We start from the raw sequence: 26,503 nt of genomic DNA, 5'->3' as shown, positions 1-26,503 counted from the left end.
CCAGAGCACCTCGCTTGGACCATAGGTCCGTGTGGTCTGTGTACCTATGTAACTATGTCTTCTCTCTCTCTTTCTCTCCTCTCTTTGAACCACTTTGAACCAGACATTAGTTTCATGTGATAATTAATGGCCTTTCTGTCTCACAATTAAGGTTCGCACAAGCTCGACTATATATATATTTCCAAGCACCATCAGTAGACGAAGGTTACTGGAACTAGCCATCGCACTGTAAGTTTTACCCCCAACCATCTCGATTCTCCCCCGGCAGACCAATCTTCGGTCCTCCTCCGTCAAGGGCCACATGTTGGGCCACAGCAACGAGTGGCCGCACGCCTGCCACCTCTGCTCCAGGAAGTTCCCCAAGCAAGCCTGGCTGGAGAGACACCTATCGGCTGTCCACACCCGAGGGGGCGACTCCCAAAACATCCAGGGTCCCTCTCTCTGCGACACGTGTGGCAAAACCCTCTCAAACAGGTGAGTCAAAAACACTTAACACTTCCTCAGAATATCTCTCCACACAGAAGAGTTTAGATGAAGGAGGAACAGAGAAAAAAAAAGTACGATAAAGTAGCACTGGAGTCCAGATGTGATGTGACCTGATATGGAGGGTGTTGAAAGACGTGTATGATATCTGGTGGATTCTTGAGTTAATGTCGTTGGGGTTCACCAGAGGGGTCGTCTGGCCAAATGATGCTGGAAAGTAGGATGACCTAAAACATCCTCATTTATTCCAGCCAGTCAGTTATTACCTCATAAGTCTCGACTGATATTTACGAAGAAAGTTGAGGAGACTCAAAAGTCAGATGGATGGAAAAGAGGTCATGTTTATAGGTTCAAATATCTGCCAATTATTAACTGTCTCTTAGTAAATGACATCAAAAATCTTCTACTGCAGACAGTATCTTCACGTAACATTAGGATAATCGACTGCTAATGTGTCCCTTTCTTCCCCATTCATGCAGAAATTTCCTTTAAAAAAATACCAAAAATACACCAAACAAATGTACCGTTTTCTTAGTCTAGTTAGGGAAAACGGGAAATGGTTTTTTTTTTCAGGTGTACCTTCGCTCATCTGAGTCTCATTATTCCTCCATAGGTGGCATCTGTACAGACACCAGCTGGAGGCCCACGCACACGCCTCCCCATCCGTACCTCCTGACAAGGACCTCCTCGCAGACTCCCCGCAGGAGCCACAGGAGACCTCGAACACCACCACCTCCTCCTCCTCTTCTCTGATCGCCTTTCGCAGCCACAGGACGAAGAGGACCCCACCAGCGCCCAACCCTGCCCTCTGTGATGTCTGTGGGGTCCAGTGTGATTCGCCTAGCATGCTGAAGACGTATGTAAATCATTTACAAACCCTTAGCGTGCCAGTTTACCACACATCCCAAACCTTATACTGTAAATGACAGGGCAATAGTGTCTTCTTTATTTCATTTATTTTGCCACAGAGGGAATTCTCCGTCAGCGGACCACGAGTTTAATCACCATCCAAGTTTTGATCATTTCTAAGATTAGTAGCAATCAAGAATGGTAATTATCGTCCTCCGGCATCATTTGTCACTCGGCTTCACATTCAAAATGACACCAAATCACTATCTTCATCACCATCAGTTTGAGAAGATGAGGTTCCAACATCACTGTGGCTCTTACCACCGTCACGAAACATCATCACCATCAGTAATGTTGCCACTTCGTCCTAAACATCGTCACCAAATATCACCCTCACCATCATCAACCAAATGTCACTCTTTCCTTAAATATTATCACTAAACATCACCATCCTCACTGAACTACCCTCACCATCTTTACTAGAACATCAGTACCCTTACTATCCACAGTAAACTACACACACCATCATCCTCAAACACTATCTTCACTGATTTCACCTTCTCATCACACACACACACACACACACACACACACACATACACACCATCCATCATCATCACTCATCTTCACCATAATCCACATACCTCACCCTCACTCTCATCCACCATAACAACACCTTCCTCTCCTCTTTGCTTGGCACCTTGTCCAACACCACCTCCTGGTTTTCCTCTGTCCCCATTTCATAAGCACTGTTACGACAGGAAGGGAGAGGGAGATAAAGGGAGTGAAAAAAAAAGAAATGGGAAGGAAATATCTGTTCTTTTAAAAACCATCACCTTTCCTGACACCGAAAATCCCCTATGGTTATGTTCTAGTTATTAATAACCCTCCCTCCACCCACCCCCTTTCCCCTTAAGACCTTGTTAACAAGAGGCTGTTTAGTTACATACGCATCTTTGATGTTTTTAATGACAGTAGACTTCAAAGGTCCGCCGTAAGTGATCTGTAAACAGACGGGGGTAGTGAAGACAGGGGGCGTCGTGGCTGATGGTGGCGTCCGGCCGGCGCCGCAGAGGCTAGACTTTGTAGTGAAGGTAATCAAGAGATACAGGGCGTGTACGGGTCATACAGGTACACCTTACAGGGGGATAGCTTACAGGTACGGTTTCATACGTTACAGCTCACAGGTTACGGGTTAACTGTCGTACTACATGTGTAGGTATACTTCATAGGTACACCTCAGAGGTGTGGTCCACAGGTGGCATTGCAGTACACTAGTGCTCGTACACCACAGCTTCAATTCTGGAGCGTCTGCTACTCTCCCACAAAGACGGTTTCTGGAAATGTATCGCCACTTGAGGGCCTTTTCCCTGAAAAATGTCCAGGTTAGTTGAGGGTGTAGGTGTATTTGGGTATCCAAATATTTCTGTCTGCATCGTGGCTTATGGTCAGCGGGGGTGTTTCCACACTTTCTTCCAGAATGGAACAAGGGGTCGAAGTCGTAGCCACACCAACACGACTGTTTTCTTCGTATCCCATCGAGCTTGTAAGACCCTCCTCCTTCGTCAGATCGTTGTGGAAGCATGACTTCGAAGTGTACCAGGTTCGCTTCGTTGAGTCTTCGTTCCAGGGGGGGCTATTGAGTCCTCTCTCATGATGGTGTGTATTAGGATTGGCTTTTCATGTCTACCAGGATACTTCAGTCTTTTCAATTCCATCCGGCCAGCCACTTCATTTTCCCAGCACAATAAATCCATAAGCTTGATTGAAAGCAGACAATCATCCTCCTCCTTTCTCTCATCCCGCGAACGCAATTCTGTCTTGCAAAACCGGAGAATATCCCAAGGCACAAATTAGCACCAACAGAATATAAGAACTTTGAGATACCATCACGGTATTCAGGAATACCACGATTGGTAACCTGGTAACACCGGACACCATTTTTGGTAACAGTAACCATCAACAGATAACTCTTAGACTCCATCTGGTGATGCTGGAGATTATTTGGTAACACTGAACACCACTTCGCAAGATGGGTCAGCATTTGGTAGCACTAGCCACGGCTTCGTAACACTAAACACCACTTGGTGATATAATCCAACCCACACTTAATAAAACTGGACACCATTTTCGTAACTCCGACCTCTTCCCCCTACCCAACGAAGATAATCGATAATTCTCAAAATATCATTATTGCAGACGTAACTTATTCCATCACTCAAAGGTAAACAGACTTTTCAAAACTTAATTCTAACAATCAAGTTCTCGTAGATATTAAGTCACCATCCACCTCTACAGCTTGATGACCTCCGCACACACACACACACACACACACACACACACACACACACACACAAGCCAAGTTAATGTCATGGGCTATAAGTTCACCTGCATCAGCTCGGAGACTTAAATTTACGTTGGGGGGGTTGTGGGTAATTCTTGATGTGGGTGAATATGACTGTTTGGCTAATACTAGCATTGTTTGGGTTTCGTGTCTAGGCACCGGCTGGGTCACAAGCGGAGTGAGGGAGACAGGTACGAGTGTCCACATTGCAACTACGCCACCAGTCACCTACCTCACTTGCGGCGTCACCTCCGTCTGCACACGGGATCCACGCCTTTCGCCTGCCCCTACTGCTCCTACGTCTGCAACAACCAGGTGGGTGGAATCAGTAAATCCAGTGGCTTCAAGAAGGTGAGTTCTATATGCCCTAAATCATCTAGGTCTGTGATGCCAGTGGCTGAAGCTGGCTCTTCGATATCAATACACACTACGTACATACGGTTCAGATCCTACTCATTTGTATGAGTGACAGTGTTAAACTTACTCACGTGATGCTCCTGTAATGTCTTGATATCCCCGAGATTACAGGAGGACTTGAGTACGTAGGTTAGCAGCGGCTTTCAACCCGGCGAGAGTCGTCCAGTCCAGATGGTATACACTGACGTTCTTGGAAGCTGTTGGTAAAATATTCAAATTTATATTATATATATATATATATATATATATATATATATATATATATATATATATATATATATATATATATATATACATATATATATATATTCTTTTCTTTCATACTATTCGCCATTTCCCGCGTTAGCGAGGTAGCGTTAAGAACAGAGGACTGGGCCTTAGAGGGAATATCCTCACCTGGCCCCCTTCTGTTCCTTCTTTTGGAAAAAAAAAAAAAAAAAGAGGGGAGGATTTCCAGCCCCCTGCTCCCTTCCCTTTTAGTCACCTTCTACGACACGCAGGGAATACGTGGGAAGTATTCTTTCTCCCCTATCCCCAGGGATAATATATATATATATATATATATATATATATATATATATATATATATATATATATATATATAGTCTTTAATATTTTAGAAGGTTTGAAAAGTTATTTTGTGTCTCAATAATCAGTGTCAGACATGATACTTGTCATTTTTTGATGTATGGCTGTGCAAAAAGGTGTTTAAAGACTTTAGCGGTATGCTCTTCAGGAAAGCTGGGAACCACTGGTATAGTGAGGGGGAAATCAATGTTGATTTATCTGGAAAGAAAAAGAAAGGTACTCTATATCTTTTTCTTTTCCAGGAGAACCTCCGGAAACACATGCTGAAGACAAAGCGACATCCTGGAAGATATATGTACGAGTGTCGTCTATGTGACCCACCTGCTGAAGAGACTCCAGCAGGCGACTATGGAATCACAACCTCCCTAAACATTGGACCCGCTACGTCGCAACCTCTTAACCTTGGCTCCACGACACTTCGACAACAACCCTTCGGCTCTGGAACACCCCTCTCGCAACCTTTGGGTCCGGATGCTCCAGTAACCCAATCCCTGGACCCTGGAAGCTCCCAGGCTATGGAATATGGCGTCTCCAAGTCTTTGAATATTGAGGAATCTCATTCGCTCGGCCATGGGGTACAACTCTCTCTTGGGAATAAGGCGTCCTCCCACACCGTGGAAACTGGAAGTCTACAGACTTCGAAGTGCGAGATCTTCAAGAGCAACTACGCCACGGAGTTCCAGGCTCACCTCCTGAAGAAACATCGGGCAGCGTTTAAAACCAAAGAAGACGTAAGAATATCGTTCATCTCTCGTAACTGTGATCATGAATTAGCTTCACATACTTCCTCCTGGATACCTTGAGATACTTCTAGGCTTAAGACCTCTTTTATATACATATATTTTCTTAAGATTTTCCATTATTGATAGTTTCCAGTACTGTTGTATTGACTCCAATTCCGATTAACATGTTTATGAATGTGAACGATGTGAATGCATATAATTCTGTAACATGTATATACATACCATGTTTTTATTCCTATGTGAGTAAACACACACACACACACACACACACTATCCAAAGACAAGTACCCATCCATCGACCAGCCCCGAGGTGGGGATGAACACCTGGGTTGAGTGTAGGCTGAATGCCGCCCCCCAGGATTCTAACTCATGCGGGCCCGAGGTGACTCATGGTCAGTAACACCAACTTCACCACAGTGGCCCACGTGTGTGTGTGTGTGTGTGTGTGTGTGTGTGTGTGTGTGTGTGTGTGTCAATGCTTAATGATTAGCGTTGAACGGAAGTACCAACTTCCATTAGAATTAGTGCTAAATTATAATCGTTATAATCGCTTTATCAAACCATTCCCTTCTAATTCTTCAACCCTATAGTCCCATCTACATCTAAACTCCCACCTTCAGCACCAGGCTTTCCTCCTCTCCCGCGCACACAGAGGTTCGAACCATCTTCATCATCGCCATTCTAACCTTTCTTACTCTCTCCCTCCGTCCGTCCGTCCGTCCGTTCGTTCCATTAGCTTCTGCATTCCAACCGTGAATTGAAATCAAGGTGTGGTTTATTCATATGCAGACGTCCCGTGCTGAACGTGGCCGGCTTTTATTGTTTTATTCATCCGGTTCGCATTAGAGTCGGGGTCGAGACAAGTATATGAACCTAGATCCGGGATTTATGAAACCTCGAACTGTTGCTTCGAACCCCTCCAAGAAGATCTGACCATTCAAGTGTCTTCCTGCTTATATATATATATATATATATATATATATATATATATATATATATATATATATATATATATATATATATATACGTATCACAGATCGTCTTTTACCACAGTGAAGAAAAAGGTGATCCTATTTTTTTTTTTGTAAAAGGCTTCAAAAAGGTTCGTTTTACTTTTCGTTTACGCTGTAACTCCGTAATTACTGAGGTAATTATAGAAATAATTGTGTCCTGGTAGGTGTGATAAGAGAGGGCTAGTCTGTAATTCTCTTGGTTACTGTTTAATGATGTCATTAGCAACTGTTGCATTTTTTTTTTATATAATGCTTCACGAATATGATGTCACTAATATCTACACCATGATAGTTGTGGTGCGACCCTTGTGCACGATGGTACGACCCTTGAGCACGACGTGCGACCCTTGAGCAAGACGTGCGACCCTTGTGCACGATGGTATGACCCCTGAGCACGATGGTACGATCCTTGAGCACGATGGTGCGACCCTTGAGCACGATGGTGCGACCCTTGAACACGACGTGCGACCCTTGAGCAAGACGTGCGACCCTTGTGCACGATGGTATGACCCCTGAGGACGATGGTGCGACCCTTGAGCACGATGGTGCGACCTCAGGTCTGAGACCAAGCTATCATACCCACGGGTCGCACCGTCGTGATCAAGCGTCGTACCGTCGCGATCAAGCGTCGTACTGTCGTGATCAAGCGTCGCACCGTCGTTATCAAGTGTCGTACCGTCGCGATCAAGTGTCGTACCGTCGTGATCAAGCGTCGTACCGTCGTGATCAAGCGTCGTACCGTCGCGATCAAGCGTCGTACCGTCGCGATCAAGCGTCGTACTGTCGTGATCAAGCGTCGCACCGTCGTTATCAAGTGTCGTACCGTCGCGATCAAGTGTCGTACCGTCGTGATCAAGCGTCGTACCGTCGTGATCAAGCGTCGTACCGTCGTGATCAAGCGTCGTACCGTCGCGATCAAGCGTCGTACTGTCGTGATCAAGCGTCGCACCGTCGTTATCAAGTGTCGTACCGTCGCGATCAAGTGTCGTACCGTCGTGATCAAGTGTCGTACCGTCGTGATCAAGCGTCGTACCGTCGTGATCAAGCGTCGTACCGTCGCGATCAAGCGTCGTACTGTCGTGATCAAGCGTCGTACCGTCGTGATCAAGCGTCGTACCGTCGTGATCAAGTGTCGTACCGTCGCGATCAAGTGTCGTACCGTCGTGATCAAGCGTCGTACCGTCGCGATCAAGCGTCGTACTGTCGTGATCAAGCGTCGTACCGTCGTGATCAAGCGTCGTACCGTCGTGATCAAGTGTCGTACCGTCGCGATCAAGTGTCGTACCGTCGTGATCAAGTGTCGTACCGTCGCGATCAAGTATCGTACCGTCGTGATCAAGCGTCGTACCGTCGTTATCAAGTGTCGTACCGTCGTGATCAAGCGTCGCACCGTCGTTATCAAGTGTCGTACCGTCGCGATCAAGTGTCGTACCGTCGTGATCAAGTGTCGTACCGTCGTGATCAAGCGTCGTACCGTCGTTATCAAGTGTCGTACCGTCGTGATCAAGCGTCGCACCGTCGTTATCAAGTGTCGTACCGTCGCGATCAAGTGTCGTACCGTCGTGATCAAGTGTCGTACCGTCGTGATCAAGTGTCGTACCGTCGCGATCAAGTGTCGTACTGTCGTGATCAAGCGTCGCACCGTCGTGATCAAGTGTCGTACCGTCGTGATCAAGTGTCGTACCGTCGCGATCAAGTGTCGTACCGTCGCGATCAAGCGTCGTACCGTCGCGATCAAGTGTCGTACCGTCGTGATCAAGTGTCGTACCGTCGTGATCAAGTGTCGTACCGTCGTGATCAAGCGTCGTACCGTCGTGATCAAGTGTCGTACCGTCGTGATCAAGTGTCGTACCGTCGTGATCAAGTGTCGTACCGTCGTGATCAAGCGTCGTACTGTCGTGATCAAGCGTCGTACCGTCGTGATCAAGTGTCGTACCGTCGTGATCAAGTGTCGTACCGTCGTGATCAAGCGTCGTACCGTCGTGATCAAGTGTCGCACTTATTAACCAGACTCACTGAGGGAAAATGGTATGAAATTATGCGTGGTCAGACCCCTGGCCCTTCGTTTCTGACCACAGCAGACTCGCCAAGAAGAGGAGGAGGAGGAGGAGCAGGAGGTCAACTTGAAGACCATTGACTGACCTAAGTCGTTCCAGTCAAGTCACAACTAAATATGCCAAACTCTCTCTCTCTCTCTCTCTCTCTCTCTCTCTCTCTCTCTCTCTCTCTGGAAGTGGGATAGATGAGAGAGAGAGAGAGAGAGAGAGAGAGAGAGAGAGAGAGAGAGAGAGAGAGAGAGAGAGAGAGAATCTTCCTTCGGTGTCAGCTGAGTGTACTAACTGACCAATTAAATTAATATTAGTCTCATGGTTTGGACGAGGACCACTTTGGCCTCGGTGTGCTACAGAATGCTAAGTGCTATGTGGCTCTGAGTTGATTGGTAGGTGTCCATAGCAAGTGCTATGTGGCTCTGAGGTGACGATGGTAGTGGTCCTTAGCAAGTGCTATGTGGCTCTGAGGTGATGATGGTAGTGGTCCATAGCAAGTGCTATGTGGCTCTGAGGTGATGATGGTAGTGGTCCATAGCTTGTGCTATGTGGCTTTGAGGTGGTGACTGCCCAACAAGCCCTTATCCATCTTCCGGGTCCTGGCTAATGCCCTGAGGGACAGTGAAGAGGGAGGGGTACCGAACCCTGGATCCTACATAAAGTAAGGCGTAGTTGGCCCTGGTTGTTGGTGATCGGCAAAGACTTAGGCACAGCGTTAACGACCGTATCAATTAACCAAAAGGTGGCTTCTTATGGGTCCGTGTGAGTGGTGCCCCATAGACCTTAACTGCTCGTTAAGGGGTGGGTTAATTTGGAGAAAACCTAGGAGTGGTGACGCAGAAAAACCCTAGGGGTGGTGACGCAGAAAAACCCTAGGGGTGGTGACGCAGAAAAACCCTAGGGATGGTGACGCAAAAAAACTAGGGGTGGTGACGCATAAAAAACCTAAGGGTGGTGACGCAGGAGTCCAAGGGGAAGCTAAGGGCCACATCAGGGCTGAATGATCAGGTGATGAGGGGGGGGGCAACGTGCATCGCAACACGCATGCGTCACTATGATGAATGATTACAACCCATGACGCATGCTTTCGTCCTTGAGTACACGCCCTCTGTTTAGAAGTAGGAACGCATAAACGCCATCTTTACGACACTGACTTACGACCTCAGCCTTAAATTGTTAAAAGGTAAGTTTACGACACTGACTTACGACCATTGTAAAAGGTAAGTTGGTCTGGACTCATGAAAAAAATGAATATATATATATATATTATATATATATATATATATATATATATATATATATATATATATATATATATATATATATATATATGTATATATATATATATATCTTAGCTGTGTATTATATTGTGACGAATGTGGTATAATTCGTCCCCCACACCCTCACCCCTCCTCCTCTTTTGATAAAGTTGTGGTCATTCATTACGTGTATAACAAAGTTATATGCTCACTGTACTCTAGAGCGAAATCATTGGTTACAACTCATCCAGAAATGTGTGGGGTTGTTGATTAACAACTGGTTGAGAAAAGTTGAACTAATTACAACCGGTGAAGAAAAGATGATTATTGATGACAACTGATCAAGTGGAGTAATTGATTACAACCCCGTCGTCGATTAAAGAAATTCAAAGATAATCAGATTAATTCTTCGGTGACGATCTTCGGGGAGAGAGAGAGAGAGAGAGAGAGAGAGAGAGAGAGAGAGAGAGAGAGAGAGAGAGAGAGAGAGAGAGAGAGAGAGAGAGAGGAGTTCCGTTTTCTGTCCACCAGGCGCCGACGAAGGCAACGCTCCACCACTTCACACACACACACACACACACACACACACACATACACACACACACACACACACACACACACACACACATACACACACACACACACACACACACACACACACCTTCAGAGGCTTATGTGTGAGGCACTCGTCACTCACACGCCACTCACGCGACACTCACGGTGAACCTCTGGGGTGTATGTATGTTTATAAAGAGAGAGAGGAATAGCGTCTATGTACGCCCTTAATTCACCTATTGCCTTCGCTCCTCTGAGGGGAGGAGGAGGAGGAGTAGGAGACTAAGCATTCTCCTCCCCTGGCGGCCGTGTTCGTGGTAGACAGATGTTCTTCCTTCGTACGTGCGTGTTGTACGCGCACGGATACACACGGGTGTACAGTATGTCTCACAGAGCGGTGATTACGGAGACTGAAGTGTTATAAGATTTCATTGGGTGTTCTGTACGATAGTTTCCCCAGTGTGTAGGGCAGCGTCCAGCCCGCCTGCGCTGCCTGGCGTAATGCACAATCTCGGGGCTTGTATTTATCAATAAGATTCGTAAAGAAGTTTTCATCGGCCATTTATTTTATGCCAAGGGCATATGTATATACATATATATATATATATATATATTGGAAAGGATCACAATTTTGCGCGTGATCGAGATATTCCTATGAGTCCACGGGGAAAATGAAACACGAAAAGTTCCCAAGTGCACTTTCGTGTAATAATCACATCATCACATGTTTACCAAATGGCGTCCTAGCTTCGTCTCTTCGATGTATATCAACTGACTGTTATATTTCTCTCTTGTGTCTCCCCTGATGATGTGATTATTACACGAAAGTGCACTTGGGAACTTTTCGTGTTTCATTTTCCCCGTGGACTCATAAGAATATATATATATATATATATATATATATATATATATATATATATATATATATATATATATATATATATATATACACACACCATTACTATACTATAATACTTGATCGCCGTTTCCCGCGTCAGCGAGGTAGCGCCAGGAAGGTATCCACTGGTAATCGATCTCCGGTTATATAACTCGACGTCGACTGCCTTAAATGACACTGGTAGTCGATCGGACTGAAAAGCCATTTAATAACCATCCAACTGATCTATTTCAGGTCACCCTCATAATAGAACCTGGGTTAATTAGAAGTTAATAGGATGATGGTCATTAACAGCTGTGGTTTCAGGTCACTAGAGAATATATATATATATATATATATATATATATATATATATATATATATATATATATACAATATAAAATGTAGTTTACCTGAGGTTTGATCAATATAATTATCTCAATTAACCTGCAAGTTTGTTTTTTTGTGGTAGTGTTAAGTTGATTTCGGTCATATTTAATATAATCATTTTTTTAAGAATTACATTTCAAAAATAAGTGGATCACAACTGCAAAATATAGTACAAATATATGAACCAGTTAGTAACTGAAGCCAAAAATCTCCTATCCAGTTTAGTGGGCAACCCCCGTCTGATCTCACCTCTCTCTCTTTGTTTACTGTGACGTCACTCTTTAAATGACCCCCCCCACACACTAACCTCCCCTCTCTCTCTCACCCCCTACAGGTGACGTCACACATACGCAGCTACTACAGGCCAGAGGAAGATTCCACAGTCACCACGACCCCGATCCCCTTCGTCCACAAGAAACGACAAAGGTACGACCAGGACGACTAACCCCCGAGAGAGAGAGAGAGAGAGAGAGAGAGAGAGAGAGAGAGAGAGAGAGAGAGAGAGAGAGAGAGGTTATACCGCTGTGACGGCGTGTGTTGACGAATGAGAGAGAGGACAGTGTTCCGCCTCTTGTGAAGGCACTTGTAGCTTCAAAGGAGACCAACCTCTCCCTGCTGCTGAATGTAGCGCAGCCCCGAAGCTGCAGGAGCCCCTAGATGTGGGATTCTGAGGTTTTATATATATATATATATATATATATATATATATATATATATATATATATATATATATATATATATAACTGTATTTAATCATAGATGTGATAAGTGAGGTAAATGATGTAATGATACAGAAATTACTGTAATCGACCTTCCCTCTAACTCGAGGACATCCCCCCCCAGAAGGGCGTGCGAACCCCACGGCAGCAAGAGGGAAGATCCCGACGACCTGGCGAGCGAGGACACTGAAGAAGGCGAGGAGGACGTCCTCTCGCAGATCAAACGAACGCTGGACATCGGAGACTACGTGACTGACAACAGGGGTCCGAACTCCCCCAGGGGAGCGTGTAGGAAGGCCAGGGAGGTGGAGGAGGGTCAGGAGGAGGAGGAAGACGACGACGAAGGAGGAGGAGGGAGACACGGAGAGGTGCTTGGGGGGGAAGAAGAAGAAGAAGAGGACGAGAGGAAGGAAAGGTCTTCCAGGAACCTCCCTCCTGTCGCAGGTAAGAGTGTGTGTGTGTGTGTGTGTGTGTGTGTGTGTGTGTGTGTGTGTGTGTGTGTGTGTGCTTGTGTACTCGTAGCTCTGTTGTGTCAGCTATGTTACGTTTAAAAAAGAAATATCTTTAAGTCTATGACGAAATATTTAGGCAAATGACTTAATATCTTTAAGTTCACGACGAAATATCTTTAAGTTAATGACGAAATATCAAGGTAGACGACTAAAATATCTTCAAGTTAATGAAAGATATAACTTAATGACGTATGCCACCATCCTGTTAAGTAAGGAACTTCCAAATCCAATATCAAATATTCCACTCATCTGTAACCTAACCAAACTACCTGTTGTAACCTTTTCTAAAAAAGACTCATTTTATCAATGATTGTCTTCGTATACAACAAACTGAACTAAACGTTCATGGAAATTAATCTTTTGTACAGCATGATTACATTTAAAAGGATTATCCATCTAATTAGGACGACCTTATCTTAATCTTGTCTTTTCTCCTTCCAGGCGGCAGAGCTGTCCACGGGCAGGAGTTTGGCTCCAGTACTGGAGGTCGAGGTTCGTCTAGGTCCTACCTGCGCGCTGGACACTCCCTCCTGAAGCCTGGCCACGCCCAGGGAGGGACGCCCCACCCACTGAGGATAGTGGTAAGTGTTCGAAGCATCGGAAGAGGTCTACCCTCCTAAATTTCTCTCCGTTTTCCATTCTGAATTCGTTTTCGTTTTGAAGTTCTTTGTTTTGGACACCACAATTCCAGTTTGCCTCACCTATGGGATCCATCTCCCTCACAACAGCCTCCACTCATGAAAGCTTCTGTACTTGTGAGTATTTCCATCCTCATAAACCTCACAGGAGGTCTTCAGAGGGGTCCTCGTTTCTGCTTTCATACCTTCACTTCCTTCACTGTGCTATCAATTATAACGTGGCACAGGGCCTGACTTTGTGGTCGTGTCCCCATCACAACTTAAGGAGCTTTCACAACTCACAACTTAAGGTGGGGGTGGAGGCTGGGGGGTACACTTTCACAACCTGAAATGCTGTCACAACTTCGGATGCTCCCACCACTTGGAATACTGTCAACATATGACATGCTGCCACCTAATTATGACCGACGCATGACTGCAAGCCTCCTGCCCTCAGATACAGCACATACCCGAGAGCACTACGGGCGACGGTGGTGAGGACGACGGGACACGCCAGGTCATCCTCATCCTGCCGGAGAAGATGGGCGAACATCCAGGAGACGTGGCGGCCCTCTTGCCCAGCCTTGGCCTCGCCTCCTCCTCGGCCGACTGCGTCTCCATCGCTGCCGTCCAACCAAAGCCCCATCACCAACACCATCTCCACCAACCTGGCCAACAGGTGATAGTACAGTCTTTGACGAGTGTCTTGTGCAAAAAAAAAAAAAAATCAGCATATACGTTTACACACAGTCGCTGACGAAAGTCCTGTGACATGCTTAAAGTCCCTGAACATTCGTGATCAAAGTTATATCCAAATCCTCTGTCTCTCCCTGTTGAAGAAGAGGCCCTTAATATAGCTTCGATCAGGCGCGTCACTGGACTCTTATTATTTCTGTGATTTCAACATAACACCTCATTTTTCCTGCGAGTTGTACTGACGCGCCATATTCCTCCTTCCTCAGCTTCAAATCTCACCACAAGATCAACATATGGTAGCGGGGGGCTCTCAAGTCCAGACGCAAATAGCCAAAGACCCAACTGACGGCGCCGTCATCGTCCAGGCAGATCAAGTCATCAGCTTGGACACACAGGTCGTGACGAATGCCACGATCCTCTCAGAAGAGTCGGGCGTTGCAGCCCAGCATCATCAGAACACAGTGGTGCTGTGTCCTCAACCTCACCAGCATCACCAGGTCCTTCACGCAGCGCAGGTCTTCAATCCTTTGCAGGTCGTCGCCGAAGCAGCGGAAGTGTTGACGCAAAGCGAGGACATCGCTCATCAAGGTCATGAGGTACTGAATCAGCCTTCAGCTCCTCAGGAGGTTTTGTCTCAGACAGTAACCCAAGAGGTTCTGGGTCGACCTCCCATCGCTCAAGAGGTTCTGGGTCGACCTCCCATCGCTCAAGAGGTTTTGGGTCGACCTTCCATCTCCCAAGAGGTTCTGGGTCGTCCTACCATCACTCAAGAGGTTCTAACTCAGACTCCAGTCACCCAAGATGTCCCAGGCCAGACTCCAGTCACCGAAGAAGTTCTGACTCAGGCACCCGTTACTCATGAAGTGCTGGGTCAACCTCACATCACTCAGGAAGTACTGAATCAACCTGCAACGGTTACGCAAGAGCTTCTCCCTCAACATCCAGTAAGTCAAGAGGTTCTCAACCAAACTCCAGTTGGTAGAGAAGTCGTAACGCCTCAGGGTCGAGTTACTCAAGCGATTCTGACACAGTCTTCAGTGCCTCATGATTCGCAGATGCTTCAGACGAAAGCATTCAAGACTTCGAGGAGGGTGCAGCACGCTGGAACCAGCCAAGAGCCGGAGGCAGCGAGTATCCTTCAGCAAGAGGAACCACTGGACTTCGTAGACGAAGAAGTGGATCCTTCAGGAGCCCACATGAAACGTCAGGGTGACGAGGAAGGCGCCGGTGAGATCATATACTCCCTCACTCTGCAGTGAGCAGTGAGTGACTCGCTTCATACTCCACTCACTGAGGAAATTCTTAGTCTCAAGTTACTAAAGAAGTTTCGAGTCGAGGCTGAGACTCAATATACTCACAAGGTACTTAAAGAATGTAATGTAGTAGATGGTAGTAAGGTTGACCAAAAACTGTAGCTATTCTTTCGTATTAATTATGTCATGAATTCAATTTCACATTTTGGCGGATTTCCATCGCTGGTTATATACCGATTCACTTGTCCCTGTTCACTCGTAAAAGGAAAACGTGTCACTCCCACAAGACTGTCTTTAATACCTTTTTTTTTTTTCCTTGGTGCTAAATAAGGACGACTTTGTTCACCGAGTGCCATACTTTAACTTCTGTTGAGTCAACTGTGACGTTATTTGGAGTTATAGTATATTCCTTCCCATCTGTTATACATAAAATAAGTGATGTCCTTCAGTCTATAATACGTAGGTAATTAAGTCATTACATCGAGAGAGGTCGCATTTGCATATCAGAATGATTTTGGGCTACATCTGCGTCAAGCTTCATCCTGTCATTGATAACATAGTCTTTCAATAGAATATTTATTCGTAATAGTTTAAGTTGCATGCCCTTAAAGGGGTAAATTTATTTGCATATATATATGTACACGACGATCATTGAAATTATATGACTGAACGGTATGATTCCTGCATCCGAGTTTACTTCATCCTTTCCTTATAGTGAAAATTCGAATAGGAGTTCAGTTTTTGGATATTGCCTTCCCATTTTCTTCAGTCTAAAAAGAAATCGCTTTTCGTATGAGCTAGTTGGGGGTCCAGTTGCCTTATGTCGCTTGCGTCTTTGAGGTGATTCATTCCTTCATCATTCTTATAAAACTACTCTATTCCAACACTGGCCCTCTTGATGCCCCTGAAATTATACCCAGAAAAAAAAGAACACGACATCAAGGGCGCCAAATCAAAACCAAATCCCACGAAGCCTGTTCGAGACGCTTCGCTTATATTCTTCGAACCGCTTCGAACACGTCTTATGTTTACGATCATTTCAAACATCCTGGCCATTTTTCCTTCATGTTTCTTCATTTCATTCCGCTCATGTCTGGAGTTTGAGCATAACACACGGTGATAGAGCCGTCGGTGACGTGTGAGCGTGTCCTGTTTCTTGTTTCGCTTGTGCCTGGAAAGATTCCTGGACCTCTAATGGAAACTGGAACGAGCTTGGGGGTAGTGGAGCAAGCGCTATGTGCCTGAGTGATGACAGTAATAACCCTAGTGGTAAAGACGAAACTCCTTAAGTGATCTTGTAGGAACAACGCACTAACGTGAGGTTGTGAAGGATACATAGATGGAAAATAAGAATAATTCTTGTTGTGTGGATCACTGAATTGCTTGTTAAGGGGTTCATGATAGTTACCGTTTTGTGTGTGTGTGTGTGGGGGGGGGGGGGGGGGTAGAGGACATTGAAGTGTGTGTATGTAGGTTTGAGAGAAAGTGTTGCATAAGTACAACTATATTACAGATGATACAGTGAATACAGTAGGCAACTCACTCAAAGAGGCTCATATGTGGTGGTTCCATTGTTATGAATGGTAGTTTGAGGTTTCTCATTCGTTTATCTATATACACGTTCTATACTTGCTTCTAATGCTGACCCTTTACGTACGACCCGTGGGTGTGATGGGGCGTGACCTTTGACCTGAACCTTTTGGGGTCGAGTGAAAGACCAGGTCGTGTCGTCCAGCTCAAGGGGTTAAGGCTCTAGTATACACAAATATACACACGAACACATACAAGAACACGTCAGTATATTGGATATACGCTCCACTTCCAGCTGTTTCATCGTCCTCACAGTATATCACACATACCCATTCACATCATTCTTAACAAGTAACCATGCAATTTGTTACGTCACGAAACACTGTCCTTAACACGTCACCATACACGTGTCGAACTTGTATCAAACACGTTGCCACGTCACGGGTCGACGAACCACCATCAACAGTCACTATACCACGCCCTCACCATTCACCACAGACGATGACATCACTATTACGAGCACTCAGTAGTCACCATACGCAATAGTGAACGGGAACTACAATAACACTACAATAACACTCACCATCATCAAGAGATGGGGCTTCCTACGAGTGTAGAACTCTCTCTCTCTCTCTCTCTCTCTCTCTCTCTCTCTCTCTCTCTCTCTCTCTCTCTCTCTCTCTCTCCCCAATGCAGTACAAAACAGGTCATTATAAATAGGCACCGTTAGACGCACCTAACGTTGAACCACCATAAACATTATTGACATGCACCATACATGTTCTTCATTTACACTCGTCCCACTTAAAATACATCACACTCCCAACTCACTGTAGGTCATGAACATACACTGTTCTTCACAACATCGGTATGTATATAGACTACATACAGTACGTATCATACAGCACGTATCATACAGTATATATCATACAGCATGTATCATACAGTATGTATACCTGTCTATTCACGTGGACTTCGAGGGATACTTCGAGGTTACCATACCTGTAATGGAGGTGCAGGAGGAGGAGGAGGAGGAGCTGCTAGGAATAGGACGTACATCAGTGGCTCCTGTACGGTTGAGGAGGCTGCTCTCGGACGTGTGGACGTGTGTTAAGACTGGTGTCTGACGTGTGGACGACGTGTGTGTGCGAAAGGTTGGTCCCTGACGTGTGGACGACGTGTGTGAAAGGTTGGTCTCTGACGTGTGGACGACGCGCGTGTGAAAGGTTAGTCTCTGACGTGTGGACGACGTGTGTGCGAAAGGTCTGTCTCTGACGTGTGGACGACGCGTGTGTGAAAGGTCGGTCTATGACGTGTGAACGACGTGTGTGTGTGAAAGGTTGGTCTCTGACGTGTGGACGACGGGTGTGTGAAAGCTCTGTCTCTGACGTGTGGTGTGCAGGTCGGTCCCTGGTTGGTTCATGTGTGGACGTGTGTGTGGAAGCCTGGCTTTTAGGTGTGGGTTTTTGCGTGGAAGCCAGAGGGTCACAGGGTCGAATGTGTATGGAGGTCCAGTCCAGAGATCTGAGTGTGTGTGTGTGGAGGTCAATGGTATGTGTGTGCGTGTGTGTGTGTGTCTGTGTGTGTGTGTGGTGGGGGGGAGGTCAGAGACTCGTGCTGTCGGCAGGTTTAGTGTAAGAGAAAACCACGAGGTTCGGGACGAGTTCCGGCCAAAGCTTGGGTTGCGACACGGAACGGATCCATCTTTTCCCCACCCTGTGTTATCTCCCTCTCTCTCTCTCCCTCTCTCTCCCACACAGCCTCCGATAACTCTCCACCAGCGATTCAAGAACGATTAGTAAACCGGGCCGTGTGGCTGTACGTGGAGCGCAAGTGAAGCGAAGTTTCGGCTTGGAGGAGGAGGAAGAAGAGGAGGAGGAGGAGGAGGAGGGCTAGGAGGAGGGTGGCGGCGGGCACCACCACCACCACTAGCCTGGCTTCAGCAGTGGTAAGTTTATGAAATATCAATACGAACGTGTCTACTGGGTCGAGTTATCACCCGACGCCCGCTCCTTCCTCCTCCTCCTCCTCCTCCTCCCTCCCTCCTCCTCACTTGTTAATCTCTATACGTCGAGGGGGGAGAGGAGGGAGGGAAGGAAGAGGGGGGGCCCCCAGCTGGCAACTGTGGGGCTGGAGGTGTCTGTCTATCTGTCTGTAGAACTGCCTTGTCTCTGTATTCCACCGTCTCTTCTGGTGTCACTTCAGGTCACCTTCGGCTCGACAGTTCTGCCTGTGTGTTTCCATGGCTGACTCCCTCCTTTGTCTGCAGGAGGGTTCTCTGCCTCTGTGTCTGTGAAACTGGATCACTTCTGCACAGAACGGACAGTCTGGCTGGCTTTGGTCAAGTCCTTTACGAACTTTCGGCTCGAACTGTGAAAATTTTGGGTTTTCAAATCAATCTTTTTTTTTTAACAAACGTCTTTTTTTCAGTGTCATACAAGAAGGCATGGACAATTACTCCATACTGTATGGCGCCCCATCCCTTCCACTTTATCCAACAGCCTCTTTTCACTCTATACCATCTCCCATTTTCCACCTGGTGTAACCTCATTGTTCCCCCATCATAACCCATCGTCAGAGCAGACCGACCCATCCCCTCATCAATATGTACCCTATCTATCCACTCTATCACTCCTACTCTTCCTCAATGCCACATCCCTCCATCCTTCCACATCACTGGTCCACCTCCTGACCTCACCACACCACATCTTTTTGATCCTCACCACCACAACTTCACAGCAGTAACTCCCCCCCCCCCTTTATATCACCCCAAAAATCTTATAACCTCATCTCCCCACTTCAGGACCACGAATGATTACGCCCCCCCCCCCCCATCTCATGGCAACGTCCCATCTCACTCCCCCATATTCACCCCAACTCCTAACCCCACCTCATTAGCCTCCTCATCATCATCACTCCCCCCTCCTCATCTTTCTAACTCATGGGCCTCTTCATCATCCTCCAGCCTCACACATCAAGTACCTGAGTAAGGAACACTACAAAGCTCTCCTAAGATCTTTTCCCCTCCGTTGGAGGTTGCTCAAGACGCCTCCAAAACAAGCTCATCATATCGGCCTCCAAATAAGATGCTCGGATTAGGGAAAAACTTCGACTCTCTCTCTCTCTCTCTCTCTCTCTCTCTCTCTCTCTCTCTCTCTCTCTCTCTCTCTGAAGACCCCTCCAAGATCACCTCCAACCATAATGGAGGTCTGCCTCCATAGGCGCACAATACCCTAATCCTTATCCTTAAGGTGTTAGGCCAAGGGTCGTACCGCCGTACTCAAGGATCGTACCATCGTACTCAAGGATCGTACCGTCGTTCTCACGAATCGTACCGTCGTACTCAAGAAGCGTACCGTTGCGCACAACGATCGTACCATCGTGCGACAAGGATCGTACCGTCGTCCTCAAAGGATCGTACCGTCGTCCTCAAAGGATCGTACCGTCGTCCTCAAAGGATCGTACCGTCGTGCTTTAAGGGGGCGTACCGTCCTCCTCACCAAGGCTCGTACCACCGTGCATAAGAATCGTACCGTCACATACACTGTGACCAAAACAAGAGGTTTTGCTCCGCCCCGTGCACTTGACAGTGTTGCCATTCTTACCAGATGAACGTGTATGTGGCCTTCATTTTCGAGATCAGAAGTTAAATGTACAGTGAACGCAGGAGCGAGGGGGGAGGTGGTGGGGGGATATTTCACTAGGTGGGGGAGGGACAAGAAGCATAAAAGAAGGGAAGTGGGGAGGGAGGGGGAAAGATCGCGTTCATATGCAAGAGCGAAAGAGGAAGTAAAAGAATAAGAATGAAAAAAAATAAGATTTTTAATGACAGTGTGTGTGTGTGTGTGTGTGTGTGTGTGTGTGTGTGTGTGTGTGTATGTGTGTGTGGATCCGATATTCCATCCCTTTCCATGCTGCTTTAGGCACTGAATTCAACTCTCTCCCTGTAGCCTCGGATACAGTGAACTAAGTTCGAGTCTATTCCCCAAACTCGTACTTTTTTTTCTCCCCAGCCCTGACTTTACTCCCTACTCCCTAGCCCTGACTTTACTCCCTACTCCCTAGCCCTGACCTTACTCCCTACTCCCCAGCTCTTACCTTACTCCCTACTCCCCAGCCCTGACCTTACTCCCTACACCCCAGCTCTTATCTTACTCCCTACTCTCCAACCCTTACCTTAGTCCCTACTCCCCACCCTGACCTTACTCCCTACTCCCCAGCCCTGACCTTACTCCCTACTCCCCAGCCCTGACCTTACTCCCTACTCCCCAGCCCTTACCTTACTCCCCAGCCTCTACTCAGCCAGCCTCCTCTGTACCCTCCATTTAAGATCAGAGTCACCAAGAATAGCTTAGATAATTTCCGTAGATGGTATCGCCACGTTGACCATATGGCAGATGAACAGATGAGTGGCTGGTGAAGGACAGGCCAGATATTACGATTACAGTTACGAAGAGAAATGACTCAATATGGAAAAGATGAAGGGGACTTTGGGGGGAATGATGAACCTCCTGAAGGCTGGAATTACAGCAGATGACGCCATGGCTGAAGGCCGGAGTTAAAAACCTCCTGAAGCCTGGAATTTCAGCAGATGACGCCATGGCTGAAGGCCGGAGTTAAACCAGGTGGAGCTAGGGACGTATGATGGTGGTTCGTGTGGACGCGTCTTATATGCAAAAGAGGAGAGGCCAGCGGAAGTCCTGAGCGGACGTAGGACATTGAACGATTAATAACCAAGAAGGACTCGAATAGTATGACAAACGAATACCTTCGTCACACGAACAGAAGTTGAGGATACGTGGAGGATAAACTGACAGTGTCTGTGTAGGTGTGTGTGGGTGTCGGAGTACATTAAAGTAAATGGGTGACAGAACAAAGGCCTTGGGCACTGCAGTATCAGTAAGGAGCGTACATAACCCTACTACACCCCACTACAGTAACACACCAGAGAGAGAGTCACGGGGCAACAGAATGCTTAAAATGAAGTACCTATGGAGGGCTGGAAGTCCAGGAAGGACATTATAAATCGTGATCTCTTCATCAACCATCATGACGTAGGGTCAAAGATAAGATAATAGAGGATCCATACCATGCACCTTGTCATACATTCTCTCCTGACGAAGGTATGAATTACTGGTGTCCCATGACATCCTTAGGTCAAAGAGAGCAATGGTTCCCTTATTTCTTCCTCTCACGATTTGTTCCTGAGACCTTGAGGGAGTTTCCAGGAGAGATCGCATGAAGGAATAACTGCGACATGATGACGAATATGGTAATTACTGGTCCAATCTCTCGAGGTATTCATTTTGTTGTCTACACTTCGACTAGGGGGTAATCTGTCTCCCTCTTTGTTCCTCGGCGGTACTAACTACATCCCAGCCGACATCTTATGTATGTGGTGTTAGATCGTTCGTCTCAATCCCGATCCTATGTCTCCCATGGACGATCTTGTAATCGGATCTCCACCCAAGATCTGACACGACACCCGATCCGAGATCTCCCAAAACCGATCTTGAAATCGGTTCCACACCCAAAGTTCTGATCTTGAAATCGAGTTTATACCGAAACTCTGCTGACTCTCCATCCGATACAGAGTTTCTCAACCCGACGTTCAAATCTACTCTACACCTAAGCTCCGTCAGACTCAACACCCTGTGCTAACAGTATCTATAATCATCCTTGTCTACCCTAAACATCTGCTGCATCTAACATACGTAGAACATCAAACTTTCCATTCACCTCATTTCAGTAGACTTCATTAGCCTGATCGTCGCGTCCTAGAGGGCTGGGGAATGTAGCCTACAGTGAGAGGAACTGTAGCCTACAGTGAAACGAAGAGGACACTGAAGTGCCTTGCTGGTCATGCAGTGCAATCATGAGGTTGGATGTAGTCGTCGTAAATGAGTAACGCATGATATGCAAACACCGGCAGTGAAATGAGTGCTTGCATGGGAGGCAGTGGGCGTGGGTTAGCATGACTGCATGGAAGGATGTGGTCGTGGGCGTGTTCGTCATGTATGGGAGTGACGCTATGGATGTGTATGTTAAATTGCGGGTGTGTTATAACAAAGCTATGTCTTCGGTGTGTTATGTGGGTACGTGAGGGCAATACAGGGGGTTGGTTGCAGTGTGTGGGAGAGTGGTGGTCTGCGTGGGCGCGGGAGTGCGTGGGCGTGGGAGTATGACAGCGTGGGAGGGCCTGCATGAGTGAGGACATTGGGTGGTTTGGGAGGAGGAGGAGGAGGTGAGGCAAGATGACGATACGGAGAGGCCAGCCAACTTAGCGTGCTCGAAGGGCGTCCACATACACAGATCTTGCTGAGCAGCCCGCTGGCGTGGATGGCCTCAGGGCGTGTGTGTGTGGGGGGGGGGGAGGCGTGGAAAGGCCCCCCTGGCGTGCTGAGGGCGTGGAAGGGGCCCTGGTATGTGTGTGTGCGTGTGTGTGTGTAGGTCTGTGTGTGCAGGGATGACCGATGTGATCCATCTCGTGGGCTAAACCTCCCTATTAGTCTCCAAGATTACCCTCAAAATGAACCCCACTCCTCCAACCCTGTATCACCAAGCGATACGGACCAGCCTCTCCAAGATTTCCCTCTGGGGGTATGGATCACCCCCCAGAGATTATCCCAGGCATGTGGATCACCCCCAGAGATTATCCCAAGTGTGTGGATCACCCTCAAAGATTACCCAAGGTATGTGGATCACCCCCAGAGATTATCCCAGGCATGTGGATCACCCTCAGAGATTACCCCGGGTATGTGGATCACCCCGTAGATTATCCCCAGGCATGTGGATCAACCCCGTAGACAAGTCTCCAGACACGCGGATCATCCCCTGAGATACACGGACCACCCTCAAAGATAATACCCCCCAAGAAATACAAATCGTGGATCGAGCTTGGGGGTGATGACTTCCCCCCCCCCCCTCTCCCCAGGTACACGGACCACCCTCCTCTCCCTAGGTACACGGACCATCCTCCTCTCCCCAGGTACACGGACCACCCTCCTCTCCCTAGGTACACGGACCATCCTCCTCCCCCCAGGTACACGGACCATCCTCCTCCCCCCAGGTACACGGACCATCCTCCTCCCCCCAGGTACACGGACCATCCTCCTCCCCCCAGGTACACGGACCACCCTCCTCCCCCGAGGTACACGAACCACTCCCCTCCCCCTAACATACACGGGCTACACACCCCTTCCCTCCTCCCCTCGGTACACTCCCCTCCCTCCCTCCCTCCTCACCCCCCCCCCCCCCCCCCCCCCGAGGTACGCGGATCATCTCGTGTTGACCCGTGTAATGTATTGCCCTTCATCCACGCGTGTCGCCCCCGGCCACAAGTACTGGTGAACCTGTTATTACCAGGCCCCGTCGCCGCCTCCTGCTGCGTCCCAGACTCACGCGCGAGGAGGAGGAAGACGGAGACACTGATGGAGGAGGAGGAGGAGGAGGAGGTTCACGGAATTGGAAGCGTAGAAGATGGAGACTGAGAAGGCAAAAGTGAAAGGAAATAAAAAGCAGGACGACAGCAAAGGAGGACGAGAGAGAGAGAGAGAGAGAGAGAGAGAGAGAGAGACAGAGACAGAGAGACAGAGAGACAGACAGACAAAGACAGACAGAGACAGAGGCGGAGGGCAAAAGGCTTTCTACCGTGTGTCAAATAATCATTTCGATCCGTGCATACCTTCTCTTCTTCGCCTGAGCAGCTTAGGTAGAGGGTGTCCCTTTATGATCCGCTTTTTCTCACCCAGATCATCGCTTCGAAGAAGCGTTCGTGTTCAGGCCTTTTGCCTCCAGCTGCCAAATGTCCTGTCGAAACGCGGGTCCTGAAGTGGTGTGTTTACGTGCCCAAAGTTCTTCAACCGTTGTCCAAAGACTCCAAAGATCGTGAGGTTACTGGGAGCTCCTGTGGCTGCTTAGGTATCTATCTCTTCCGGGCCAAAGTAGATGATAAAGAAGCTTTAAAAATGTCCATGTTCCCTGAGGCTCACCTCAGTTTCGAAAAACAACTCGATCGGGGTCTGTCTATCTGAGACTATTGTAACAATCCTTGAATTACCGTCGGTTAAAAAGCTTCTTCATCCTATCATTCACTATACCTTCAATTGTTCATAGATGAGGGGGAGGAGAGGTGGGGAAATGATGGGTCACTATTGGAAATGCTCTGAGGGCTTTGCTGTCTCACTTCACTCGTGTGATACAGAAGTGGTCGTTCCTGTAACCTCGGCTGTCTCTCCGTCATTACGATCACCCTCTCGAAGTCATAGTCTCAAGTCATGCTTGATGCCCTTGGTCTGCATGCTGTATTTAGCATATGCATAACCCGTTTGTATGCATATGTATCCCTGGTATGACGCACTGAATTAGATCAAAATCAGTCAATACGACGATAAAGATTTCATTGCAAATATTTACAGATTCAGGAGTGTAGAATTGATATGTTCGAATCATCGGCCCCGAATGTCAGCCCACAGCCGATCCCAGGTGTTCATCCTCCCCATACCTAGCTTAGGTTTGTGTGTGTGTGTGTGTGTGTGTGTGTGTGTGTGTGTGTGTGTATAAACACACATGAGAGTAAAGGCATGGTACATATATACAAGGTTAAGAGACGGGACAACACGAGTGTAGAACTCTCTCCCCGCAAACATATAAATAGTAAACACACACACACACACACACACACACACACACACACACACACACACACACACACACACAAACACACACACACCTGGGACATACAGACATACAGACATCCACACCACAATCATTATGAAACACATACACCCAACACAGTTACATCAACTAGAGAAAAGAAAACTCCACCAAAAGACATTAATTCAGTAGTGTCATTATTCTTTATAAAAAGTATTCTGCCAAGACCTCATAAGACCTGTCACTCTCGCCCTTAAGGTCAGTTGATAAAGAGACCAAAATCCCCAACAGGTGATCAGTGCATGACAATTTCAGCGTGTGGGATGTCAAAAAAAAAATGAAATAAAGATGGGATCGAGTCGTATATAGCAGCATGATATTCCCCCCTACATCATGACCACGTCATATGAAGGCAATGCCTGACGTAATGTATGACCTACAGACGTTTCGAACGCGTCACTACGACTTCTCAATCAGAGGTAGCACAAGAACGAAAGGGATCAGAATATATATCTAAAAAAAAAGAACACGAAAAATATATATTCTTTTCATGTTATCCAAATCTTTCAGTCTCTCGTACTTGGCGGATGAGAGAAACAGTTTGTATATTACCGCGCGAGACCGATTACATTCTCCCTCATACGAATGCTGACACAGGACTTGAGGAAATCTCATGTGTCTGGTGTTAATAGTTAACTGGCCATGGCTCGAAAAGGAAGAAGAAAAAAAAGAAAAGGTTTAGGGAATCATTTCGCCTCTTGCTGCCTGCTTGCCTGCCTCCCTCCACACACACACACACACACACACACACGTATCGGATCTGATAAACAAAAGCTGTTCTAACGACTGGTTCGCATCCAGTGAAGGACTGGTAAACAAACGTGGGGCCATTCGTTCCTATCCAGCAACGGGGGAAAGGGGGGTAAGAAGAAAATTGACACGTATAATAATCACA

General features: G+C 47.1%; 1 protein-coding gene and 1 long non-coding RNA gene across 2 annotated transcripts in view; one reads left to right on the top strand and one right to left on the bottom strand.

Annotated features, from left to right (window-relative positions):
* Positions 1-16,041, top strand: part of LOC139766345 (uncharacterized) — a 36,735-nt gene extending 20,694 nt beyond the window's left edge. Inside the window, exons 3-11 of the mRNA XM_071694868.1 lie at positions 269-474; positions 1,097-1,339; positions 3,832-3,991; positions 4,924-5,412; positions 11,901-11,992; positions 12,410-12,729; positions 13,239-13,378; positions 13,872-14,093; positions 14,377-16,041. Coding sequence (XP_071550969.1) covers positions 269-474; positions 1,097-1,339; positions 3,832-3,991; positions 4,924-5,412; positions 11,901-11,992; positions 12,410-12,729; positions 13,239-13,378; positions 13,872-14,093; positions 14,377-15,369 — 2,865 coding nt within the window. The 3' untranslated portion in view covers positions 15,370-16,041. The remainder of the gene's footprint in view (positions 1-268; positions 475-1,096; positions 1,340-3,831; positions 3,992-4,923; positions 5,413-11,900; positions 11,993-12,409; positions 12,730-13,238; positions 13,379-13,871; positions 14,094-14,376) is intronic.
* The window catches only part of LOC139766346 (uncharacterized), a 46,530-nt gene continuing 21,943 nt past the window's right edge, over positions 1,917-26,503 (bottom strand). Inside the window, exons 2-3 of the long non-coding RNA XR_011716858.1 lie at positions 4,161-4,290; positions 1,917-3,978 (exon numbers count right to left, since the gene is read on the bottom strand). This is a non-coding gene — a long non-coding RNA (uncharacterized lncRNA). The remainder of the gene's footprint in view (positions 3,979-4,160; positions 4,291-26,503) is intronic.

Source organism: Panulirus ornatus, chromosome 57, assembly GCF_036320965.1.
Source record: "Panulirus ornatus isolate Po-2019 chromosome 57, ASM3632096v1, whole genome shotgun sequence".
Classification (NCBI taxonomy): domain Eukaryota; kingdom Metazoa; phylum Arthropoda; class Malacostraca; order Decapoda; family Palinuridae; genus Panulirus; species Panulirus ornatus.
Note: the sequence above shows the minus strand (reverse complement) of the source record. Positions and strands in the feature narration are given on the sequence as shown.